The sequence below is a fragment of the Ambystoma mexicanum genome, chromosome 7q (assembly GCF_040938575.1).
Source record: "Ambystoma mexicanum isolate Mex_15411 chromosome 7q, UKY_AmexF1_1, whole genome shotgun sequence".
NCBI classification, from domain to species: domain Eukaryota; kingdom Metazoa; phylum Chordata; class Amphibia; order Caudata; family Ambystomatidae; genus Ambystoma; species Ambystoma mexicanum.
This window is the reverse complement of record NC_090941.1, coordinates 559,376,861-559,399,608: the sequence shown is the minus strand read 5'-3', so window position 1 is coordinate 559,399,608 and position 22,748 is coordinate 559,376,861. Positions and strand designations below refer to the sequence as shown.

The 22,748-nt window shown below is 47.3% G+C and overlaps 1 protein-coding gene across 1 annotated transcript in view; it reads left to right on the top strand.

Moving 5' to 3' along the window:
* Positions 1-22,748, top strand: part of C7QH13orf42 (chromosome 7q C13orf42 homolog) — a 333,157-nt gene that overhangs the window by 5,682 nt on the left and 304,727 nt on the right. Inside the window, exon 2 of the mRNA XM_069640348.1 lies at positions 21,234-21,251. Within this exon, the coding sequence (XP_069496449.1) occupies positions 21,234-21,251 (18 nt within the window). The remainder of the gene's footprint in view (positions 1-21,233; positions 21,252-22,748) is intronic.

Genomic DNA, 22,748 nt, shown 5'->3' with positions numbered 1-22,748 from the left:
CTAAATACTTGGAAATAGAGAGGAAGAAGCCAACAACTTATTCTCTCCCAGAGGTAACAATACCCATGCTTTCAGTTCAAGCACCCCGAAAAGAGAGGAACTTAGATACAAATTTGTGAAACTGGAAAGGGCCTCTCGTAGAGAAGTATTGGGAGATAATCTCTTTGAAGAATTACCTATCCAATGAACAAATACCAAGAGGACTTTGCATTCTTATTTTCCCAGACTTTAACAAAGATGAGGACAAAGATTTAGCAGACAACTGGGAATCAAACCTCAACCAATGCTCAAAACAAATGTTGGGAATGCTAATTGAACATGCGCAAAGAGAACACAAAAGGACAACAGAACAAACAGATAATATCAAGCAAGAAATCAAGGAAGCAAAAGCTCTTGATGTTACAAAGGAAAAGAATTTTCAGAAAATGTATGAAATCCTCAAAGAATACCAAGATGACATAAAATTAAGGAAACTCAGGAAATTCTATCGTGATGACAGAGACTACCAAGATGATAAGGTGTACACGTTTCAGGAGAAATATAATAAACTCACTAAACAAGTTTCAAGAGAGAGCACACCCAACACCTCACCAGCAAGCTCGGAAGCAGAAGATGAATCTGAAGGAAATTTGGATGCAGTGCAGGGGACAAGTAAGCCAAAAGGCCATGGTTTCCTGAACCAAATTAGATGCTTTAAAAGGGGAAATAGGAACATTCCGACTAAACAGGTCCGTTTTCAGATGAACAAGGAACCAGACACCTCACAGAATACAGTCGGAGCAGAGGCAGGAGAGGATCTAAGAAACCCAGACGGTCCAGACGCTTATCAGCGACTAACACGAGCAGCAGCACGAGAAGCAGCGAAAACAAAGAAATAAACGATCTAGTGATGAATATATCAAGCCAATCTCTAACCAAAGATGAAATCAGCTTACTCAACAAAGGTTTATCATTTGCCCCAACAACTTTTTTTGAACCTATTGACGTACACATAGATCTCTTTAAATTTGTTCGAAAACTAAAACTGAAAAAGTTTTTTGCAACGCAAAAGACAAACAGAAACCAACACCAGAAAGAAGGAACAAAAGTGACATAACCATTGAAGAACTTGGCAACATCCATCTACTGAGATCCCTGCTGGAAGCTAATGACTATCCAATACATCAAACAATGCAGGAGCTAGAGATACAACCAGCAACTTTAACCAATAAGGAACTCAAACCCAAATCAAAATTCCTACCACAACTGTCCCCTGACAACATGGTGGATGCCTTTTACAAATCGGTAACACACGATTTATACCAATTGACAACAAAATCAAAACAAAGAAGTAGGAAGCTGCCCAACATCTTGACCCATCAGGAAAGAACAGCATTACTAAATCTACAACTGAACAAAGATTTGGTTATTAAGGAAGCAGACAAGGGTGGAAATATCATCATAATGAACCATGAAGACTACATCAAGATGGCTAACAACCATCTAGAGACACCAAACTGGTATGAGAAACTGTTAACTAATCCAACTTTGGGGATATTACAAGAATTGAAAGGTCAAATAGATGGATGGCACCAACAAGGATTAATTTCAGATGAAGAAAAATCACATCTCTATGTCACCAAACCAGTAATTCCGACTATATACTTTCTCCCAAAAGTACACAAGACCTTTGATATCATCCCAGAAGGCAGGCCAAAAAACCCGACGCTTGTAGTGCGAGCATCAGAATTTTCAGGTGGGATTGAGCCCAAGACTAAAAGTACTTCATTTACAACAAGAACATTATTCTTTGTATGAACCGTAATGACACATTAAAGGCCCGGATTTGAAAAAGGCGCAGGTTGTACGCCGAAACACGTGCCATCCAAGAGGGGCTGAAAATTCAAAATAAAAAACTTTATCAAATACAACAGAACTTTTGGATTTATCATTCATAGCAAAAGGAAATACACCAGTAATTTATCTTGGCGCAAATAAGTGCAGGCACAGTTTCACTTTTCCTACAGTTTACAAACGGAGTAGAGGAACTCAGTGTCTCCATAGTGACCTACACTCATGCGACAAAGAACCAACCACAAAAGACTAAAACCCTAAAAAGGCTAATAATCACCAAGTAACCCCGATTTGGTCACGAAGGTACAGGCCTATGATATCTCAAAAAAGTTCCTCAAGGTTAGAAAACTACTATAAATCCCATTTGATCTGGGTGTATTAGGCGCTGCATTTTCTCTTCGAGTCGGGTGGTCAATATGCATGTGAAGATCTTTTCATCCTCATTTATTAATGAGATGGGCCGGTAGGAGGGGCAGTGGGCTGGCTTCCTCCCTTCTGTAGGTATCACCATGATCAATGCCCTGCTAAAGGTTTCTGGGGCCTTCCTGTCTGTAGTATGTTATTATAGAGCTTTACTATATGGCTCAGGAGTACCCCTGCAAAACTCTTGTAGAATCCTATGGTATAGCCATTTTCCCCTGGGGCTTTCCCGTTCAGGAGGCGAGTAATCGCCTCTTGCACTTCTTCTGTGGTAATTGGGCCCTCTGGATGTTCTATCTCCGGTTCCGTAAGCTGGATCATATGAACTCCCCTTAGATACTCTTCTACTTCTATTATTGCTTCAGTGCATTCTGACTCGTAGAGTACCTCATAATACTGTACAAAGCCTTCTGCTATTCCTACCACTGTATTTCTGGGGCTACCGCTCGGGTCTTCCAGGGTTGTCACCAATCTTTCTGCCTTCTGTGCTCGGAGCCTTGCTGCAAAGAGTGCGTCCGCTTTATCCCCATTTTCGTAAAACTTCTGTTTAAGGTACCTTAACTTACACAGGGTTTTCCCTACTTGTAATTCTTTCAGTTCTGCCCTCTTTGCCTGTAATGCCTCCTGCGTCTCTTCCATGCCTTCACCCTTGGCATGCATCCTTACCTCTCCCTCTATTATTTTCTTTCGTATTTTTTCCTCTTGAAGCTGCCTTTCCAGTTTCTTTCGTGCAAGTTCCCTGATCAGGAGCCCCCTCCAGGTGGCCTTCCCAGAGTCCCATACCCTGTTCATGTCAACCTCCCCATTGTCGTTTATTTCAAAATACTCTGCGATTTCTTTGGTAAACTGGTCCGCAAATATAGGGTCTTTCCAGAAGAGCTCATTGCATCGCCAGCTGCTATCCGGCCTGAGGATCCCGTCTATGTCTAACGACATACGGACCATATCATGATCAGTCCACCCCACTGGTCTAATGTCCGAGCCCGTTATTCCATCGCCCTGGTCTCTATTCATTAGCAAGTGATCTATCCTGGTGTATGCGATGCAGAGAAGAAGCTGTATCCCCTCTCTCCTGGGTGTTTTAACCTCCACACATCCACCAAGCCATGTACCTTTATTGCCCGCCCCAGATGCCCAAGTCTTTCTATCTTTCCAGGGTTCCCAACCTCTCCTGTTGCTTTCCTGTCCAATACTTCGTTCTCCCAAGAGTTGAAGTCCCCTCCAATGATATACAACCCACTGCCAGCGCTTGTATGGTGTCTAGTGCTTTCAGTATAAATCCTGCCTGCCCCTGCTTAGGTGCATAAACTGTGGCCAACACTACCCGCGCCCCTCCAGAGGACCCTGCACCACAAGCAGCCGTCCTTCCATAAATGTAGTCACTAACACACCCCTGCAGTCGGCATTGCTTATGGAGGATCATCCCCACCCCACCCCGTTTTACCGGCCCAGAGGCCCAGTGGACCTGTCCTATTACTGTGCCATGTTTCTTGCAAGAATAGTACGTCCAGGGATGTACTACGAAATTCCCTTGCCACTAGGATTCTCTTCGTTGGTGAATTCAGTCCTTTCTTTTGACAAGACTCCTGCCCCCTGCATTTGGACCCATTTTCTCTCATCCCAGCTATTTGCCTTTCCACTCCTTCATCCTCCATTGACTCTGACCTCCTCCCATTCAGTCTGTTAAAGAGCTGACTATTATAATGACGGACACATTCTACACTGAGGATCAACCCCGTTAAACACCCCAATAAACATTATAACGAACTGTTACGATAAACAGCTAAGTGATGAAAACTTTGCTGAGACAGGCTCTTCGCTGCAGAGGGCCACCTTGGAGTGGAGCGAATCTCCACCCTGCAGCACTGTTTCATAGTACCTTTCCAGCCCACCTAGGCACACCCCAGTCTACGCAGCCGTTAGCCAGTACCTTCGGGGCCACTGCCATCCTGAAGCTGCTTCGGTGTCATGGGGGTCCTGCGCGGTGATGGGCTATGCAAGTGTATATATTTTCTCCCCGTCTGTCCTCTCTTTCTCCTCTGTGGGCCCGGGCCGGTAGTTGTCTTTTCCTATTCGTAGCTGGCCCTTCCGCGTCCTTTAATTCGACTTCCATGTCTGAGGTGAGGTGGCACAGGGCCTGTTCCACCTCATCTGCGGAGGTTATGCGGTAATCCACTGCATCCACTTCGCACTGTAATAAGAACGGGTATCCCATTCTATATCTGATTCCTTTCTCTTGTAATCATTTTGTGAGGGGTCTGCAGTCCCGTCTCATGGAGAATGTGAGGTTAGACAAGTCTTGATATATTGCCACCTTTGATCCTTCAAAGTCCAATTCTTTACTCTGCCTTGCCCTGGTCAGCACCTCCATCTTATCCTTGTACCTCAGAAATGTGGCTATGATAGAGCAAGGGCCATTTCCATAGGATCTTCCACCTCTGTGCGCTCTCTCTAGTTGCGCCACTTTGCCTCCTTCAGCTGCAAAAAGATGGTGGACAAGAGTCTGCACCTTCTCCCCGACTTCCCTCGGGGTCTCTCCTGCCATTTCTCTGTGACCCAGTCTCTGGACGTTGGTTCTCCTCACTCTATTTTCTAAATCGTCCATCTTTAGCATCAACTCTAGTTTTGTCATCCTTGCGTTCAGACGCATCTCCACCAGGTCTGCGTTGAGCTGGTGATTTTTTCAGACTCTCCACCTTGCTTTCGATGGGGACCACTCTGCTCATTAGGTCCACCAGTGAGGCCTGTAGATCCCCCTGAGGGTCTTGATTTCTGCTAGAATGTGCCCCGAGTCCTCCTTGGGATATGTCCACCTCCATCAGCATCCTTCCCTCAGGTGGCTTCCTTGATTCCCCCCCTGCTTTCCCAAATGCATTGCCTTAAGATCAATCCTCTGTTTCAATCAGTGAAGGCCCCCCTTTTTTCTTCTTTTTTTCTACGTCAAACCCTCCACCCCCAATTGCCTCAGTCCTATGGCTCCACAGCGGGTTCCGCCTTTTGCTTGTGACTTTTTGCTGTCCCGCCTTGAGGCTGCCTCCTTGTCACCTTTATTTCCCAATCCCTGGAGTCTATGCCATTGTGGCACCCAGATGTGAAATCTCTGCCTTTCTCCTCTGGCGTAGGTGGGTGTCAGTAGGTCCGGCACCGGTAGCAGGGACAAGAAGCGTTGTGTGCCCTACCACTTGGCTCCTTTGCTGCGGCGTCTGTGGCCCTCGGGGTGCCTCGCAACTCACTTCCCAATAGCAGGGTGCGCTTTTATCTTTCAATACTGCAGCCTCCACTCAAACCAGGGTCTCTCTTGTGCAGTGTCAGACGTGGGGGGTTCCAGGCATGCTACCTCCTGGAGTCAGGACACCCTTCCGGTCTCCCCGGGTCAATCGATACTCGCTTTGCCTTGCCACGGGCCCCAGGCAGCACTCCTGCAGCCTCATTTCTGTGGGGGGGGGGTCTACCTTTGGTGCCTCAAGTGTCTTTATGACCGCCCCTGTTGCTGCACTTTTGCTGCCTGCCATGGGCCACTCTTCCCCTCTGCAATCTCACTGTTGTACTCGGGGTCTGGTATAGTCGGCCTGCGGTGTCCTGCGCTGTACTATTCCGCCTCTCCTTTTGGGCATCTGCCTTCCTGCACCTCTCTAAAAGCCCAGGCCACACTCCCTCGCTGTGTTCTCCTCTTTGGTTGTGGCAGTATCAGAGGGCTCTGGCTTTGCTGCAGTCGAGCCTCACCAGTGGTCCTGCTGTCCTTTTGTCCCTTGTTGGTGAGGGTCTCAGGAGGGGGACACCGTCCCTCGCGAGTGCTCCGCTTTCTTCCGGGGGCCGGGGCTGCTCAGCGTCTGATGTTGCAGTAAGGCCCCGCTGCCGCCCTTACTGGCTGGCCGGGCCGACAAGTGGATCTCCGCTCCGGCTCTGAGTAGGTCTTCCTCACTTTGTTTGGGGGGCTCGTCTCTCCTTCCGCCACTACTTTTCTCCACTTGTTGGTGTGCAGGCGGGCGAGGTTCTGCTCTTTCTCGTCTCCTTTGCGCTGGAAGGTGCGGGAGCCGAAGTCTAAGCGGCTGTGTTTCCCCCACACCCTCTGGTGGTCTCCCCTTCAATGACCATTTTAATTGGTCAATGAAAAATGTTAACGTCTTGGGCCCATACCTAAGGAAACATCCAATGAGAGACTTTCGATTTAAAGTGTTGAGGTTAAAGTTGAACTTGCTACAACGGAGGTGTTGTGGATCAGGATGAACATTCAAAGAGGTATGAGAACATGTCGCTATTGTTTGCAGGAAGGCGAGTCTCTAAAACATGTATGTATGAATTGTCCTGTATTGAGCCCACTACAGAAAGAAAAAACAGCAACCATTGTCAGTGCCTCGGATGAGGATTTGAGGATCAGGATTGCAAACACGAATGACATTTCTGTATTACTTAGGTTTTTAGATTTTCTGAAAGTGGTTTTAGATATTTAAATCCTTTAGAATGTTTACATAAATGTTTTTGAGGTTTTTGTACTGAAATATATTGATTGATATTTTTGTGTAACGAACGATGTGAAAAGTGCAGTTTATGAACTATAACTCACAGTAGATAAATAAAACGAAAAAGAAAAGAGTCCTTCACAATTCCAATCATGAAAAGGCCAACTTCTCTGCTCCTTGGACATTGCTGGCTTGCTATCACACTGCAGTGCTGGCCTGTCACCCTCACTGGGATTCGTGCTGGCTGGCTAAGGGAAGAGGCCATTAGAAACTCATGGCCCAGTGCTGCCTATCCCACGTTTGATCCTTATTCTGTTAATTCTGTCTATTGAGGTTGGATTTGTAAAGCTACCAGCACAGGTGATGGCCCGCATGCGGCTGATTTTCCCGCTGTCTGTAGGGGACCCTCAATGGGCTGTGTGATGCAGTAGCCAGCTGTCTGGAGGGGACCCTCAATGGGCTGTATGATGCAGTAGCCAGCTGTCTGGAGGGGACCCTCAATGGGCTGTGTGATGCAGTAGCCCATCCACGATAGAGCTGAGTAGATCTAGTGTTGAGGCTGCTGTTGAACACTGTGCTGAGAAATGCTGTCATGACATGATAGCTGCTGCTGTTTCTATAGGTTTCACCATCAAGACTAGAGGACCAACGGAGCCACTGTTTCCAATAGCAAGCGGCAGGAGTGACCAATGCAACGGAGAACGCAATTGGAATTATTTGCAGATCATTGTTACCATTGCCTGGCAAGCGGGTGTTTCACTACTTGGACAGCTCTTTGCTAGATAGTTCCAATGCTGTCATTTGCACATGGTGGGCGTAGCCTGGCACATACTACGACACAAAAGAGGGGCATATGGTGGTCCTTGCCTAGCTAGGATTATAGCAAAAAAAGCAGCTGTCATGACTGTTGTCTTACTAGGATTGGGACCAAATGGGAGCTATAATGGCCCTAGCTATGATTATGACAACATAGGAACTATGATGGCGTTAGTGTAGCACGGATTATAACTGAATGGGTGTAATGGTGGCCTTAAACAAGACAGTATTATAACAACATAGGAACTATGATGGCCATAGTCGAGTGAGGATTACGACAGAATGGGGCAAAAGTGGCCCTAGCCTAGCTAGGATTACAACAACATAGGAACTATGATGGTGTTAGTCTAGCAGGGATTATAAATGAATGGGAGCAATGGTGGCATTCGCCAAGATAGTATTACAACAACATAGGAACTATGATGGCCATAGTAATTGTAATTGTTTATTTGTAAAGCGCTTATACACAAGTGAAGTGCTTCAAAGCCCTTCAAGGTGGGAAGGGAACAAGGGAATACAGTCCTCATTCTTAGGCCTTGAAGATTCCGAATGATCTTAACAAAAATAGCTAGCATACTAGGACAGAGGCATTTCTACTAGTGCAAGTGCATGAAAGGAAGGAATGAGAGGGAGGGGGGTGAGAAGAGCATACAATCAATAAACTACTGTACTATGCCTAACGACTTGTCGTATAGTGCAAGTGCATGACAAAGAGTGGGGAGAGAAGGGGTGGGGTGAGAGGAAAAGGACATGCAGACAATAAACATCCTTGCTAGGCCTGGCGACATTTCATTTTGATTGGTGGTTGGTCATCACTAATGCGCCTATGCTCGAGTATTTAAGGCACAACCAAGCTAGTGAGGGGAGACAGAAGGAGGGCAGGACAGACAAACTTGCTAGGCCTAGTGCGTTTAGGGTCTTTCAAGTGCGCAGAGACAGGAGGTGCGGGGGGGGGAGGACAAGTGCGCCCAGTCCAGCAAGGTCCTGGGTTAAGTGCAGTGTGATTGCCCCTCTCATGGAATGTATTACGAGTGCAGTAGTGCCACGCAGAGTGCAGAGGCCCAGAAGCAAGTGCAGGACTGGAGGGGGAACCTGGGACCTGTGAAGCCCTGGAGGTGCACCAGGTGACCAGTCAGCGAACTGAGCAGGTTGGGAAAAGAATGAAGGAGGGAGCAGGGAAGAAGAGTAGGAGGTTAGCAGGGGAGAGGGAGCGAGAAAGAGGAAGAGAAGAGGAAGGTCTTGAGGAGTTTCCGGAACTTAAGGCAGTCCGGCTCAAGGCAGAGAGAGGCAGGGAGGCTGTTCCAGAGGGAGGCAGCTGCAGAGGATAAGGATCTACCCCCAAATCTCTGTTTGGAAAAATGGCTCATCTGCAGAGAGATGGAGGAGGCCGTTCAGAGGACTCTAGAAGGAAAGTATTTAGGAAGAGAGCATTGTAGATAGTATGGGCCCTGGCCCCAGAAAGCCTTGTGGACTATGCAGAGGGACTTGAACTTGATCCTTGCAGCCACAGGGAGTCATCAGAATGATGTAAGCACCAGAGAGATGTTGTCCCTGTGCTTGAGGCCAAGGATAAGTCTCAGTGTTCTGTTCTGTATATGTTGAAGAGGTCGGAGAGTAGAAGTAGGAAGATTGAGAAAGAGACTGTTGCAGTAGTCCAGTCTGTTGAGAACCAGGGCTCTGGAGATGGCGAGTCTCTGGGGGAAGGCGAGAAAAGGTAGAATGCCTCTGGGGAGGTGCAGCTGATAGTGGGACTTTTTGGATATGTCCGAGATGTGAGAAGAGAAGGAGAGAGTACAGTCGAAGATGACCCCAAGATTTTTTGCCTCACTGGTGGGTGAGGGCTCAGGACCAAGAGAGGCCGGCCAGAGTGATAGTGGGAAAGCAGGAGCAGAGGTCCCAATGAAGACAATCTCTGTCTTGCTGGCATTAAGGCAGAGATCATTAGCAGCACAGCAGGACTGAATTGTGGACAGACAGTCTGGAATGAGCTAGGAGGAGGAGGAGGCAGAGGGTACCCTGAAGGAGAGCTGTGTTGCATCCGCATAACACTAAAGGTTGGAGGTGAAGGCAGAGATCTTGTGGGCCAAAGGGGCTATGTAGACATTGAAACACCAGGGGGATAGATTAGATCCCTGGGGAACACCACAAGTAGAGAAAGTGATAGCAGAGAGAAATGACCCAAGTTCCACCTGGGAAGGACGGTCAAAGAGAAAGGATGCTAGCCACGCCAGGATCTGGTCTGCGATACCCAGGATATCATGGAGACAGGAGATCAGGATGTTGTGGTTTACTGTATTGAAAGCAGAGGAGAGATCAAAAGGAATAAGGACATAGGGAGAGTTAGAGTCAAGGTTTGAGTGCAGGTCTTCACAGGTGTTCAGAAGAGCAGTTTCCCTGGCTCTGGATGCTCTAGAGCCATCCTGATGGTCATGGAACCAACCAACAGATTCCATGTGGAGGTTAAGCTGAGAGATAGCCAACTTCTCCAGAAGTTTGCCCAGAAAAGGAGTGATAGAGATCGGGCTATAGTTTGCTGGAATTGAAGGATCGCAGAGGGTTTTTTGAGCAGAGGGTGTACCAGGGAATGCTTGAGAGAAGTGGGGGAAACTCCAGTTGAGAAGGAGAGGTTGCAGAGGTCTGCCAAGGTTGGAGCTAGAGAGTCAATGTTGTACTTAATGGTTTTGGAGGGGCAAGGGTCCACCTGTTTGGAAGAGGCTTTCATAGACCAGACTTGTCTAATAACCACCTCAGGTATGACAGAGGAGAGGGAGGAGAGAAGAGGGGGCAAGGGTCGGCATCCAAGGGGGGCTCAAGTGATGATGGTGAGTGAGTGGGTCAGGAGGATAGAGAGGACAGGATGTCCTGTGTTTTGGAGGTGAAGTGTGCAGCCAGGGCCCCGTAGAGGTCCTGGGTGGGTGTAATAGAGGATGAGGCTGCATTAGGGTTGGCCAGTTCCTTGCAGACTTTGAAAGGTTGAAACCTGTGTTGTTGGATGCTGCAGAGATGCAGGCTTGAAAATTTACTCTTTTCTTGGTCCGGATGCAGAGTCTATATTGCCTTTTCAGAAGTTGGCAGGCCAGCTTTTCAGGGGGTGCACCTGAAGATCCCCATTTCCGTTCCGCTGCCCTGCACTTGCGTTTAAGGTCAGCCAGGTCAGAGTCGTACCAAGAGTTGCACTTTTTGGCAGGCTTCAGTCGAACCCTCATGATGGGGGCAAGTATGTCAAGAGTATTTGGAGATGGAAAGGTGAAAGTTAGAGAGGGCTGTGTCAGGGTGGGAGTCAGCCGCAAGGGTAGGAGGAGGAGAGTAGGTGGAGGCAAAGGCAGCCACTGACACTTTCCTCATGGGTCGGGTGACCATGAAGGTGGGAGGCAGTGCAGGGTGTGCCAGTGCTAAAGGAGAATAAAGCTTCAAGTGAGAGGAATGAAGAGAGTGATCAGTCCATGAGAGTGTGGTAGTGAGAGGGATAGAGAAAGGGATGTCAGTGGAGATGAGAGCATCCAAGGTTGGGCCAGCAGTGTGCGTCCGACCAGAGGGTAGAATGGAGAGATAGAGAGCCCCATAGGTTGCAGAAAGCTCATGAAGAGTCAGACGAGTCAAGGTGGATGTTAAGATGCCCCAGCAGGAGGAGTTGGGAAGAGGAGGAAAGGAGAGAAGATGCCAGGTCAGCCCATTCCGAGAGGAAGTGGGTGACTGGCCTGGTGGCTGTTAGAAGGTGGCCAGGGTAAGAGAGGAGACAGGAGAGAGAGTGAGCCTGCAGACCAGGTATTCGAAGGAGGAGTAGGCCTGAGAGGGAATGGTGGAAACAGGGATCCACTCTGGAAAGATCAGGGCAACTCCACCTCCTAGCCTGTAAAGCCTGGGCTTAGAGAGGATCTTGTAGCCTTCAGGAGGGAGTGTGTCAAAACTTGTGACAGAGCTGTCCTTAAATCAGGTCTCAATGAGAGCATGAACATCAAGGTCCAGGTGTTGAAGGAGTTGACAGATGTCAGAGGCGTGCTTGACTGTGGACCGCGAGTTAAGCGTGGCAACATGGAGCAGATTGCCATTTTTTAAAGACTTATGGGGGGTTGCAAGGGACCGAGGTTCCCCCCGTAAGTGAGGAGGAGGTGGAAAGTTCATAAGGCGAGGGAGGAGCCTATGAAAAAGAAGGAGGTTGGGTTGAGGCCCTTGTACCAAGACGGTACCATTTCGATAGACATTTATGATGACCCTGGAATTTGAGGAGAAGGCAAGAAGGACCTCCCAGAGGATGCCACCATTGATGTGTGAGGAAGGGTAGGCAGAGAGCAGAGCGACCATATGTGGAGTCCGTAAGTCAGGAGAAGGAACGACAAATAGGTTGCCAGTGAGAGTCTCTCTGGCGGATGCACTGACGTAGGTGTCAGTGATAGGAAATCCTGGGCTAGAGCCAAGCAAGTGTGTCCTTCTTAAGTTTCTTCCTGCTAGACCTAGTGAGCAGTGAAGGATAGGAGATAGAGAATCCGTTTGAGAGGGTAGTAGAGATGAAAAGCGCCATTGTGAGGGGGCAGAGAGTGTATACTTAACCAGGCTGAGCAGCTGAGGCACAGGGGAGGGAGTAGACAGGAAGGCGCAAGCGCACAAGGATGCCCACAAAAGGAATGGGACAAAGCAGTGGGAGCTAAAAAAGGGGGGTATAAGGAAACAAGAAGCAGAAACACTACAGAGGGGAAGGGAGTAAGTTGAATTTCTAACTAGCAGAGCATAACAATGCAGGATGAAAGCACACCAGATTTGTTTTTTTTTAAACCAACAGTTATAAACAATCCAGGATGACAACACACCTGAATTCGATTTTTGAACTAAGAGTCATAAACATGCAGGATGAAAGCACACCTTAAAACAAATATTGTGACACAGGTGTTGCAGCACAGCAGTACAGAAGTGGGGGTAGTGGGGTGAGAGCTCAGGAAAGTACAAGGGGAAATATGCAACAGAGATAGGGCAAGAAAAATGCCTGGAGAGGTAGAGGGTATAAGTCAAGGCGAGATGAGGCAGGCAACTGAGCAACAGTAAGCACTCTCGTGATGACAGGAGGGATGCCACAGTCCAGGGGATCAAGGTTGAAGTACCAGGCGTAATGCAAGACTTTGCCTGCAGTAATAAGAAGAGGGGACGCATGCCCAGCAGGCCCAGACAAGCACAGACAGGGCCTTAGATGTGGGCCTTTGTGTGGGGTCCGCTGAAGCCTACCGGTGCCCTGATTTGGTACAATGGAGCTGCCCTGGCCAATCTGCATGCAGGAGGAATCTCACAGTGTCTAGCTAGGATTAGGATCGACAGGGTTAGGACAGACAAGGATTAGAACAGAATGAGAGCTATGGTGGCCTTAGCCCATCTTTTGCCTTGTTACTATAGCTGCTGTTGCTTTTGTGGCTGCCCCCCCACACCTCTGTGCCCATCACTGCCCAACCACACTAAAGATGATGATTGAATGTGATGCTCTCTGATTTTCTTTAAAAAATAGCAGTTTGTTACGTTGTTAGGGACATTTAGCTCTCACAATGCATTTGCTGCTCACAATTAACTATTAATGCTAGCAATTATAATGTCTATGTTCTAAGCCTTTTCCTCCTTTGCATAACCAGTCGGGCATGTCATGTCTTCTATCTTTCATTAGGACATTAATGGGTCTAAGTGTCCTCTCTGGCTAACATTGAATGCAGCTGTTTACTTCTGTTTTCCTGCACTGTGTCTACAGTCGATCACACCATTTTGCAGACATTACCCGGCCACAGCTGACCTCTGTAATTGACCTTGCTCATTCTCAAGAGATGAGCGTTCCCACTTTTGTAACTGTTAATATACTTGGGGTTTCACCCTACGTTAGTAAAGGTAACCAACCCTCACCGCCTGAGGAGAGGCTGCAGGTCTGCAGCCCACAGACGGTGACCCACAAAGCAGGAACCCTTGTCTGGGGCTGCTGTTGGCACTCCTGCCGGGAGGAGCATTGCCTAGTATTTTGGTGCTGAACTATCAGAGTGGGTGGGACCAGACTGAGGTGCAAATGCTTTTTTCTCCTCTGGTGGGACATTGTGAGTTAAAATGTGTTTGTAGACCCTCCTAGGTGTGAGCCATTCCACGGTACAGGTGATTTGGCCTTGTTTATTCTTTATTGGGGGCGAGGGGTGTAGTGTTTGGATGCATCTTATTAATAAAATGCAATGATAAGAACCCATTCCGAAGTGGCATTTGGTAGTCGCTGAGAAGATACTGAAGCAAAGACTGGATGATGGCCCTTTTATAAACATTTCACACGCGTCTACTCAGTCTTATAATTCTGACTTGTCACTGCCAAAGATATTTGGGAGAGTTTACCCTGGTAACCATCTAAACATTCTGCTTTTGAAGCTAGCTGAAGCTTTGGTGAGGCCGGACATGCACACCGTGGTGTCAAGTGTGTGATCCTGCGACACCGTGGCCTGGATGCGTGAGACCATGAGCAGGAGACCTGCTGCACCCGATGAGCCTGTCCTGCTGTACCGGATGAGCCTGTCCTGCTGTCCTGCCTGCACATGCTCAGAACACTGCTCAAGCAGGCAGGCTCTTATTGCTGAACAGTGCCCGCAGCATCTTAAACCTACGGGTCCAATAACATACAAATGCACACGATACAAACACATGCGCCAGGCCATTTTTGGGACAGGAACATGTGATCAATGCAGTTTGGCTGTTATTAATTGTTTTGCACGGGCCTGTTACTATGGGTCCCGGGGAATTACCTGACGCTGTTAAGCCTCCCCTCATATCCCCCTCCCCCGGCTCAGCGCTTATTGCTAAAGTAGGTCCCATGGATGTGTTAGCGCCTTTCGCATTATAGAAACTGTGCTTGCTCCCAGTGTTGGATTCACTCAATGCACTTATATAGCGACACGGTAGGTGGTCTTAAAACAAGGCTGCTACCCTGGGGACCAGTTACGTTAACGAAAGGGTCAGAAGGGTGGGATGGTACATACTGGGAGTCCCCGTGGAAGCGGGTGCCGCCTGAGAAGGGGACCTTTAACTTCTCATCTCAACATCGGCCAGTGCGGGTGTTTCAGTGCAGGGGTAGAGCATGGCACTCCGACACTGCCATGACACTTTCTGGTTGGCGCAGAACTCTTAATTGTGTGCCACCATGTATGTGCACTGTCCACTTTCCCCAAGTACTGCGCAGAGCACACAGTTGTGTCTTGCACATTGTCCTGAACTTCATCTCGTTACCCCTGAGACTTAGTCAATGTTCCTTGTCCATGCAGGACTCCATTGACTCTGCAAAGGTAACATGGGGATGTATAAACTAGAGCCATCACCTGTCCCTTATTTTGCGGAATTTTCCCGATTGTGCTGCATCCCACACACAGCCTGTCCAGGATGGGAACACGTTCCATCGGTGACATTTTAAGGCCAGGGCAGCGGCAGCACAGCAGCTTCCCTTAAGGTCTTGCTGTGTGTCAGAAGAGCGTTTCAACGAGAGTAGTTAAAAGTTGATGGCCCAGACACAGCAGTGAGTGGAACCTTAAGGTGCTATTGCCACTCAAGAAGCATGAATGGGGAGTGAGAAGGCATGGAAGGGGTGCATAACGCTGCACGCTGTGTGCAATAAAGGCGACAAGCAAATAACCTTACATTGTATTTCATTTTCTGTGTCTTTATAGTCAAGTGTTAAAATGTAAAGGATATCTGTATTTGTTTAGGCTCACATTGCTTTGTTTCTTCTACTGTAAACCTCTATTCATGATGGGAAAACAAAATTAAAACCATACTATTTTTACTCATCATGTTTCTATGTATTGCCAGGTTAGTTTATTAACTGATCTTTGCACTTTTCAAGGCATCTCTCTAAAAGTGATTATTATTTCAGCTCTTGAAACCTAAACCTTGATACATATTTATATGAACTAACGAAGGGAAGATGTGCGTTCAAGTGCTTAAATCCTGGGTTCACCACTCAACTAAAGTGTGCCATCCTGGGCAATCTCAGTGTGTCTTATCTGCCAAACCTTGGCAAATCTTGGATTCAGTATGCAGCTTTATTAAAAAAAAGCGTCACTCATGGTTTACGAGACTGCCCATTTGCTCCCTATCTTCTATATGTAATTCTTGAGGGTGTCTGTGCATAGGGAACTATGCAGCCATCCTTACCCTGCAGATGAAATTCTGCCAGGGGAAAAGTGACTGATGTTGCATTCACTGTATCATCCTATCCAACCCCAAAGATGCCCAAAAGAGTATACATGGTTGAATGTTAGGGGCGTGTTGTGTAAAATTAAACGAGCACCACGCCCTGCACGAATTATGATTTACAGTCAAGCAAACAATCCTTTTATCACAGGCATATTTGTAAAATATCAAGTTCTTATTTTCCCCAAATTCTCTTTGACTATATGCAAAGCAGCTGAAACCCTCACTCGCGTATGTGCCTCTTTCCCATTTCTCATAGGGGTATTTTAAAAGAGTACAATAGGAGTTTACCAGAAATGTCCTTCTTGGTATGATGGTTATTCTAGGTTTTGATAATGTGCTTTGTTCAGTAAGACAAATGTACCCTTGGTATGGCAACAGTATATACTGGAAGAGATCTAGTTTACAATGTTAGAATTAAATAATTTCCTTTGTGTATTTACTGGATGTGATTATTAGAAATACGCATTGTATTGGATTTTAACATTTCGAAAAGATCTAGTTTGCTATGTTAGTAGAACAAAATAATTTCCTTTGTAAATACTGGAAGTGATTATTAGCAAAATGCATTGTATTGAATTTTAACATTTTGAAAATATCGAGTTTACAATAATGTTAGTAGAATTAAATCATTCCCTTTGTTTTTTAATAGCTGCTTTTGGTGGAAACTCCTCTATGGAGGAAACAGTGCCTCCTTGAATAGATGTATGTCAGTCTTTCTAGAGGAAGTGTTTGAGAAAAGATCGTACTCAGAGCCAATAGCTGAAGATAGAGGATCCTTTTATTGACCCTATAGGAAAGGTCAAACCCCAAAGAACACGATGAAGGGATCGTAAAGGAACGGTCCGAATTACGACGAAAACTGAGGCCAGAGCCCCTGATGTTTCCTGAAAACTTGGTCCCGAAGGGACATCTAGTTTCCCGTTTAGAACTTAAGAAGTAGCACTTAAGTTGATATGTGAGAATGAATAAGGGAATCAGAGGATATCTTTAGCTTTTGGCTACAAGTCTTTTCTTTGATGTCTGAATGATGAGCTCTGAACAAAAGATTTTGTATTAAAACTGTATGTTTAAATAAAAAAAAAAAAAATAGCTGCTTTTGCAACCCCTGACCCTCCAAAATATCTGTTTTATTCCTCTGGTCGCACAGCTGTCAGAAATCGCTGGGGTAGCTCTATCAAAAGCTCACATGGCAATGCAAACAACTCTCACCCACACAGAAGCAGTCGGAAAGAGAGCCAGAGAGAGAAAGCGAGCACAGAGTGATAGAAAGAGAAAGGTCAGAAAGAGAGCGCCTAGCCAGGGAGCGTGGCTTCAAAACCTCTTTGATGAAGCCTGAAGTTTTAAAACTGTTTTTACTGGATGGTATAAAAATTACTGACAATCCTGAGCAAGCATGTGTCTGGCTCAGAAACTTTCCACTCAAGAAACCGTCTTCATAAGAAATATTTTTTTTCCTCCAACGTTTACTTCATATTCCTAAATGTTGTGTTCATGCTATGATGTTCCTAAAACCTTTAACATATTGATTTAAACTGATGTTGCTTTTTTTAATATTTGTTACAGAGTAAGGGACCTTGTGGGGGGACGAACGTACGCACGTAGACGTGCTTACTTCTTTGCGTGTCGGCGTGAATTACGTTGAGTACCTGGGGTGTGCTCCTGTATGCGAATGATGCACTTGGTTTGTTGACATACTGGTAACACTGCTTTGATATTCGTTCTGGTAAAGGTGAAAGATAGGTGTTTTAAAATGCTTGCTTTAGTCTTGAAGATGTGGTTACGCTCAGAACGATGCTTCGTTTATGAATGTGGGTTACTTTTTGTCCTGTGTGCATGTGACTTTTGGGAGTGAGTGTGAGGGGACGTGTTGTTGTCTTGGCAGTTGGCTTGGGCACTCGGATTTACCTGCTGGCCTTTTGCGCTGTGGGGATGGGTTGACTAGATTGAATGTCTAATCCCCCACACTAGCGTGAGATGGGGGTTTAGATTCTATAAAAGACAAGGAGGCGAGTATTATGCATTACAATCTTTACTCTGAACCACAGCAGCAAAGAATAAAAACTTTGTAAAACAAAATGTTTTCAATAAACATAACGTTATAACAATGCAATGGGAAACATCCCAGTCCAACATGGTGGGCAGGTCATGCCCTGGGGGTAGCCAATAGGGAGCGAGCCAGTCCCAATATAGGTCCATTCCTTTAATAACTCCCCCTCTTTCTGACGCTGATCCGTCTCACACGACCGCCGAACACCTTCTCCACGTAGAACGAAGAACAAACTCCCATGGAGACGCCGGGGCTGAAACCTTCTGCAACCTGGAGCTCAATCTCCCACTTCCTCCTGCATCGAAGTCATCAACTGCCCTCTGAAACAACAACCGACACCAGTAAGGGTGGGTGGGTGATATAATACTCGCCTCCTTGTCTTTTATAGAATCTAAACCCCCATCTCACGCTAGTGTGGGGGATTAGACATTCTATGGCAAGACAGGAGGCTCATATTATGCAAGTTCAAAGCCCTTGCATTACATTCACCGCTACATGGGCAATACGCTTATGGTAAAATGTCTTAAAAGTTGATTCCCTTGACCAGTCAGCTGCTTTTAGGATCTGTTCCAAACTACCCCCCAGAAAGGCTGCTTTAGAGGCCATAGCGCCTCGGACTGAGTGGGGACCAAAAGAGGATGTGTCAACCCCCGCATCCCGCATTACCCATTTGATCCATCTGGCCAAAGTAGAAGGGGAGACCGGCTTATGGGGCTTCCTGTAGGAAATCAGCAGCTGAGAGGTATTGGGAGGTCTAAAACCGTCAGTTATAATCTCAAAACATTTCAAACAGTTGACCACACATAGTTTACAATCTTCAGGAAAAGCTGGATAGGATATCGATGAAGTCATGCATTTAGTCCTTCGTGAGATAAAGAAAGTAACCCCTTGAGGGGTGAACATCTTATTATCCACATCAAGAGCTCTGATATCAGAGACCCTTTTAATAGACACCAGACATAGTAACATAGCAAGTTTGGCAAATAACTGCTGCAGGGACAGTTCTTCATTAAGAGGCCAGGACCTGAAGAGCTGCAGCACCACATTAACATCCCAAAGAACCGAATACTTTGGCTGTGGCGGAACCTTAATACGGATAGATTTGAGGGCCCTTCGCACTAAAAAGTGCCTACCCACTGGTTCCCCTTTAACTAAAAGGTGACCGGCTGAAATAGCTGAACGAAAACCATTAACAGTCCTGTAGGCTTTCCCTTCCTTAAACAATTCTACTAAAAAATTAACCACCTCTACAGGAGGGGCAGAAACGGGATTGAGGTGCCTAGCCACACACCAGCTAACCCATCTGTTCCATGCTGTGGAATACCCTGCCTTAGTAGAGGGCGCCCAGGAGTCCCTGATGACAGCCATAGAGTCTTGCGAAAGTCCTCTGAAGCACCAGGAAGAGCTGAAATCTTCCAAGCCATAAGTGCATGATGTCCCTGCAAGACCAATTCGTGAGGGAGACCCTCCGGATCCACCAGCAACAGGGGATCGCGAGGGAGAAGGCGGGGAATATCTATTGCCAATTCTAGAAGGGCCGGGAACCAAACTTGAGAAGGCCAAAAGGGGGTAACCAGAACCAGAGACACTGCCTGAGTGCGAACCTGGACCAGAACCCGGGCAATCATTGCAAAGGGAGGAAAGGCATACCCCAACTCACCCGACCAATCCTGGAGGAAAGCGTCGGTGGCCAGAGCTAACGGATCTGGTCTCCAACTGTAAAACCTGGGAACTTGACAGTTCAGTCTGGAGGCAAACAAGTCTATCATCAGAGGACCCCAGAGGGACTCTATGCGGGCGAAAAGAGACCTGTTCAACATCCAATCGCTCCTGTCCTGCAGGTGCCTGCAGTTCCAATCTGCAACCTCGTTGCTGACTCCTGGGAGGTATTCCGCTTTCAAGAGAATATCCCTGTCGAGGCAAAAATGCCAAAACTCTCTCGCCAAATCCGCCAAGACTTTGGACCTGGTACCCCCCAGGTGATTGATGTACCTCACCGCAGATATGTTGTCCATGCGGAGGAGAACACAACAATTCCCCTGATCCTTGAGGAGACTCCGAACAGCAAAAGACCCCGCTAACAACTCTAGGCAATTGATATGGAGTAGTTTCTCTGACTCCGACCATTTCCCTCCTGTGGAAACCTGACCCAATCTGGCTCCCCAACCCGATCTGCTCGCATCTGACTCCAGAACTACATCCGGCGATGGGCCAAATATTGCCTTGCCATTCCAGGCCTCCATGTGCCTGAGCCACCACAGAAGTTCCAACCTGGCCTCTGGTGGTAATTCCACCATTTGGGAGTAAGAGAGACACCTGCGCAAATGCTTGGCTTTTAAGCGCTGCAGTGATCTGTAATGTAGGGGAGCAGGGAAGATAGCCTGAATGGATGCCGAAAACATCCCTACAACTCTGGCCAACTGCCTGAGGGAGATCCTCCCTCTTCTGAGGAGTAGACGAATTTCCTTCTTTATCTTGGACAGTCTGCTGTCTGGGAGAAGAAGGATGCAAAGCTTTGAATCTATATTGAAGCCCAGAAATTGGATACATTGCGTAGGCTTCAATAAGGATTTTTTTACATTTATCACAAAACCTAGATCCTGTAAGAGGGTCACAGTAAATTTCAGATGAGAACACAGAGTTTGATAATTCTGGGCTAGGAGCAACATGTCGTCCAGATAAACTATGATCCGAATCCCCCTGGATCTGAGAAGAGCCATCACAGGGCGCATGAGCTTGGTGAAATACCATGGGGCCGAGGACAGGCCAAACGGAAGGGATGCAAACTGCCACACCCGACCCCCCCACTGAAACTGAAGGTACTCCTGATGTGGGGGAAAGATGGGAACCACTAGGTAAGCGTCTTTGAGGTCCAATTTGACCATCCAGTCTGCAGGGAGAAGAGTATCTCTGAGTAAATGAATTCCCTCCATCTTGAAGTGGTGATAAACCACAAAAGAGTTGAGAGCTTTCAGGTTGATTACTGGGCGAAACCCCTGGTCCGGTTTCGGAACTAGAAAAATGGTACTCAGGAACTGAGAGGCCCTGTAAGAGGCCGGGACTACCGCCCCTTTGGAGATGAGATCCCGTACCTCCCCATCTATAAGGGATTGTTTGACTTCATCGAACACCAAAGGAAGGGGAAAGGACAACTGGCAAGGAGGGGCATAGAACTCTATCTGATAACCCTGAATCGTTTGTAGCACCCAAGGATCCGAAGTGAGAGCCTCCCACTGTGGAAGGAACCTGGCTAGTCTGCCACCTAAACTTTTGAGGGAAAAAACTTTTAGCACCTCGGAAATTACCTGATGGCCCTCTTGATCTTCCGGCTCCTCTGCCGGCACGTCCTCTCCAACTGGAGTTTTGTTGCGGGTAGAACTGATTATGTGCCCCTCGAGCAGAGGAGGTATGGTATGCGCCACGGGGCGCAAACTGGCGGGGGCGGGAGGAGCCCTGGGAAAAACAGCCAGAGGAGCGGGCCCTACCTCGTCCAGCCTTGTTAAAAACCTTTGGGGCAAAAACCTTTTTTATATTAACCTGCTCTTTGTCCAGCGCTGTAAATGTGTGAACATAAGATGACAAATCTTTCAGGAAAGAATCCCCAAACAAATTACCCTGAGCTGCAGGGCCACCTTCCCTCTCTGACATGTCTGCCAGTTTGGAATCTAACCTCATTAATAATGATTTTCTCCTCTCCCTACATATGGAGGCATTAGCATTGCCGAGCAGGCATACCGTACGTTGGCTCCAACCCCTTAATGCGTCAACATCTATCTGGGTATTAGACGACGCCGCCTCTTCTGCCATTTCAAAAATCTGCTTGACTGGACCCAGGATGTCCAACAGTCTGTCTTGACAACTACGCCACGCTTTATCGACCCCCTTCTTGGGGTCCTTCCCTTTCTGGGAAAGAAAAGCCGCCATAGACTGGTCTATTTCTGGCGCTAGAGCTACCTTGTCGGCGAGCAACGGTCTTGGACATTCCGACCGTAATTTATTTCGATCCTCTTTGGCCATAGGGCGCCTGATCCAGAACTTGAGGAAAGAGGAAACCTCCTCAGAGGGTTGCCACTCAGCAGACCTGGGGTGTTGTATCAGGGCAGGATCAAAGAAAGGTACACCACTACCATCCAGCAGGGGACCCCCCTGAGGGGCTACTGAGGTCACCTTCCTTTTTTGCCTCTTAGGGGGCGAATCAGAATCATCTGCACTGTCAGAGGATGAGACATCAATAGGGGGCTCCACCGGCGCGAAAGGCGCGGGGGCCGGCCAGGGGGTGGAAGAGATAGGCCGAGATTCTTCCCACCCACGCTTTAAATTACCCTTACAGGAAGAAATAGGAGATATGGCCACTAGGGGACTGAGTTGTCCCTGGGTATGTTTAGTTTTAACCTTACATTTTCTGGGTGCCTGGGACGCTGCAGATGGGACAGCATCCTGGGAGGGATGAAAATCCGCAATGCGGGTAATTAACCTGTCAAAGGCTGACGCCAAAGTGTTATTCAAATCAGTTAAAGCGGAGTCCAAAGAGGACTGAATAGCTTGTGCCACTAAAGGCTGGGAATGACAGGCTTGATCCCCAATGTTTTCAACTACCTTCTCACTTTTTTTGGCAGTGCGTACTTGAGTGCTGGCATCTGCAGAGGAGGGAAGCACTCCTTTGTCCATGACAGCACCAATTTCTTTGGTAAATAGATATATATATATATATAACGGTATTTAATCACAGCCAGGTCAAAGCTGCCCGCACACAAGCCGAGCAGGGTGTAAGTTCTCAATTTAATAGTGTGCCACAGACCTTAGGTAAGGGCCACCAAGACAGAACATAGGCAATGTCTGAATTCCCACAGACAAACACGCGAGCAGCGTGTGAGGGCAAAGAAACAAAATTTAACATACAAAACACTGTAACACTATTACCAAATTATATAAGAAAAATGGAACATATTACGAGAAAATATAAATTTTGTGGCGGAGAGCAGGCA